General features: G+C 71.5%; 1 protein-coding gene across 1 annotated transcript; it reads right to left on the bottom strand.

Moving 5' to 3' along the window:
* Positions 1-2: 2 nt before the first annotated feature.
* Positions 3-1,606, bottom strand: SDCBP2 (syndecan binding protein 2; the record flags this gene model as incomplete). The annotated part of the gene is made up of 6 exons (XM_026056565.1): positions 1,465-1,606; positions 1,305-1,380; positions 884-987; positions 624-785; positions 348-523; positions 3-258 (listed from the first exon to the last, which is right to left on the bottom strand). Coding segments are annotated over exons 1-6 (828 nt in total), but the record flags the coding sequence as incomplete, so codon positions are not given.
* Positions 1,607-2,654: the final 1,048 nt, after the last annotated feature.

Below are 2,654 nucleotides of genomic sequence, written 5' to 3'. Positions count from 1 at the left end.
GCTCCAAACCTCCAGCTTTGCGCCGGCAAAGCCCGGAGTGGCCCCGGCTCTGCTCCGCGGGGAGCAGGATGGCGACCTGCCCCTACCTTGAGCCCGATGACGTTCTGGCCGTTGACCTCGCAGACGTAGTGGTGGGTGAGGAGCCCGTTGCGGGCYGCGGAGCCGTCCTTGGCCAGCGACACGATTTGCCCCTTCTTGACGACGAAGCCGACGTGGCCGGTGCTGTCCTTGTGCATGGTCACGGTGCGCTGGAAGGGTCTGCGGGGAGTGGAGTGGAGCGGAGGGGGTCAGCGTGTTCCCCCCCACCCCGGCATCCACCCCGGTGCTGCAGCATCCGCTTGTCTCACCTGTCCCGCACCACCATGACGATCTTCTCCGGAGACGCCTTCTTCAGCGCCTTGCGGGCTTTGCCGCTGCTCCAGCCGGCGCAGCTCTCGCCGTCCAGCTGCAGGACCTGGTCGCCGAAGCGCAGCCCCACCAGGGCCGCCGGCGAGTTGGCCTTCACCAGCTGCACGAAGATGCCCTGGGGACGGGGAGGCAGCGGTGGCACCGGCACGGCGGATGGGACGGGCACGGGGATAGGGGGACATGGGGGACCCCCCCGCACCGCCTGCCCGCCTCACCTGGTCGACGTTCTTCAGCTTGAGCCCCGTCTTGCCCCGCTCGTCCTTGCAGAGGTGGATTTCCCGCAGCCCCGGCTTGATGGCCGCCCGCCGCAGCCCTGCGTCGCTGCCGCTCAGCGGGGCCACGAGCTGCCCCAGCGCGGGGCCGGCGGGCACCAGCGCCTGCCGCGGAGCCGGGGAGAGGCGTCAGCCCGGCCGCGGCTGGGGGGAAACGAGACCCTTCCCGCGCCCGCGCGCGAGCCGCCAGCCCGGATACCTACGGCGCTGCCGGCCGGGACCAGGTTTTTCTGGATGTCTTCGCTGGCGAGGGAGAGGCCCATGTAATCCTCCAGCGCGGCCAGGTCGGGGTAGAGCGCGGGCACCGCTGCGGGACACGGCGAGGATGAGGACGAGGGCGAGCTCAGCCCGCGAGGAGGTGCCGGGGCCAAAGCCCCCCACCACAGCCGGCACCTCCCTCTCCCCTGGGAAACCCCCCCCCCAGGGACCAGGAGCCAGTGACCGGYGCAAGGGACACGATGGAGACCCCCCAGGGAAAAGGCCGGAGGGAAGAAACCCCCAACCACCAGCCCAGCCCATGCACCGAGTTGTGGGGTCTCAGCTGAGCGCAGCCTCCCCCCCGAGCGATGTGCCCCCCCCCGCCGATGGTCCCTTGCCGCGAAGAGCCGAGCGCAAGCGACTTACTGGGGCCAGAGGAAAGGTTCGGCTTCTCCACGACGGCCGCCGTGGGGGGGGTCCGGACGCCGGCGCTCGCCTGCACCTGGGGAGAGACGGCGTTTGCTCGCGGCCGCGGTGCCCCCCCCCCGCACCCAGCTGGGCGGCATCGCGGGGCGCCGACGCTCACCTCCAAAATCTGGTGGCCTTTCATGTCCTCGAGGGAGGGGTACAGAGTTGCCATCGCTGCTTCCCGCGGCCGCACCTGGGGACGAGGCTGGGGCGTTTCGGAGCCACCCGCGAGCGGGAACCGGCCCCGAATCGCCGCTGGGGCTGGGTCCCCCGGCGGGAGGTGCCACCCCGGTGCCCGGGGACGGGCTGCGTCGCGGCGGGGCACCGTGCCCGGACGYCGATGCCGCGATGCCCCGCGCGGGAGCCGCAGCTCAGGGCGGCGTCATGGAGCCTCCGCTGCTTCCCGGCAGGTCGGGACACGGCAGCCGTGGGCGTCGCGGGTGCCGCTCCCCGCGCGGGGCCCGGTTATCCCGCCTGCCCCGCGCCAGCACCCGGAGCGGGAGGCCCTGGGAGAAACCCTCCGTCTCGGCTCCTTGCCGGCTTTTTACCCGCTGCCGGAGCCTCCCGGAGCCTCCGCACCACCGGTGCCCGTGCGGGGCTGAGCCGCCCCATGGGGACACGGAGGGACGAGGACACGGCGGGGGCGGAAGGGACGGACAGACCCCAGGCCTCCCCGGCGCCCCGGAGGGGGAAGCCGGCTCCGGGCAGCRGCCCCCCCCTCGCCGCCCCCGGCAGGACTCACCTGCAGGCAGCTCCCGGCTCCGGCGCTGCCCTTCGCCCCGAGCCCCGGGGTTTTATCCGGGCGCAGCGGCCGGGGAGGGGCCTGGCCGGCTCAGCTGACTGCCGCCGCCTGGCTCGGGCACAGGTGAGGAAGAGGAAGAGGAAGCCGAGGCGGGTCAGAGCACTGGGAGGAGGCCTGGCCCCACCAAGGAGCGCATGCGGGATGGGGATGAGGATGAGGAGGGAGATGGGAATGGGAACAGGGATGAGGATGGGAACAGGGATGAGGACAGAGATGGGAACAGGAACGGGGATGAGGATGAGGAGGGAGATGGGAATGGGGACAGGGATGGGGACGAGGATGAGGATGAGGAGGGAGATGGGAATGGGGACAGGGATGGGGACGAGGATGAGGATGAGGAGGGAGATGGGGACAGGGAAGAGGATGAGGAGGGAGATGGGGACGGGGACAAGGATGAGGAGGGAGATGGGGACAGGGACGAGGATGAGGAGGGAGATGGGGACGGGGACGAGGATGAGGAGGGAGATGGGAACAGGGACGAGGATGAGGAGGGAGATGGGAACAGG

This window comes from Apteryx rowi, unplaced genomic scaffold (genome assembly GCF_003343035.1).
Source record: "Apteryx rowi isolate R43461 unplaced genomic scaffold, aptRow1 scaffold_0, whole genome shotgun sequence".
NCBI lineage: Eukaryota > Metazoa > Chordata > Aves > Apterygiformes > Apterygidae > Apteryx > Apteryx rowi.
Note: the sequence above shows the minus strand (reverse complement) of the source record. Positions and strands in the feature narration are given on the sequence as shown.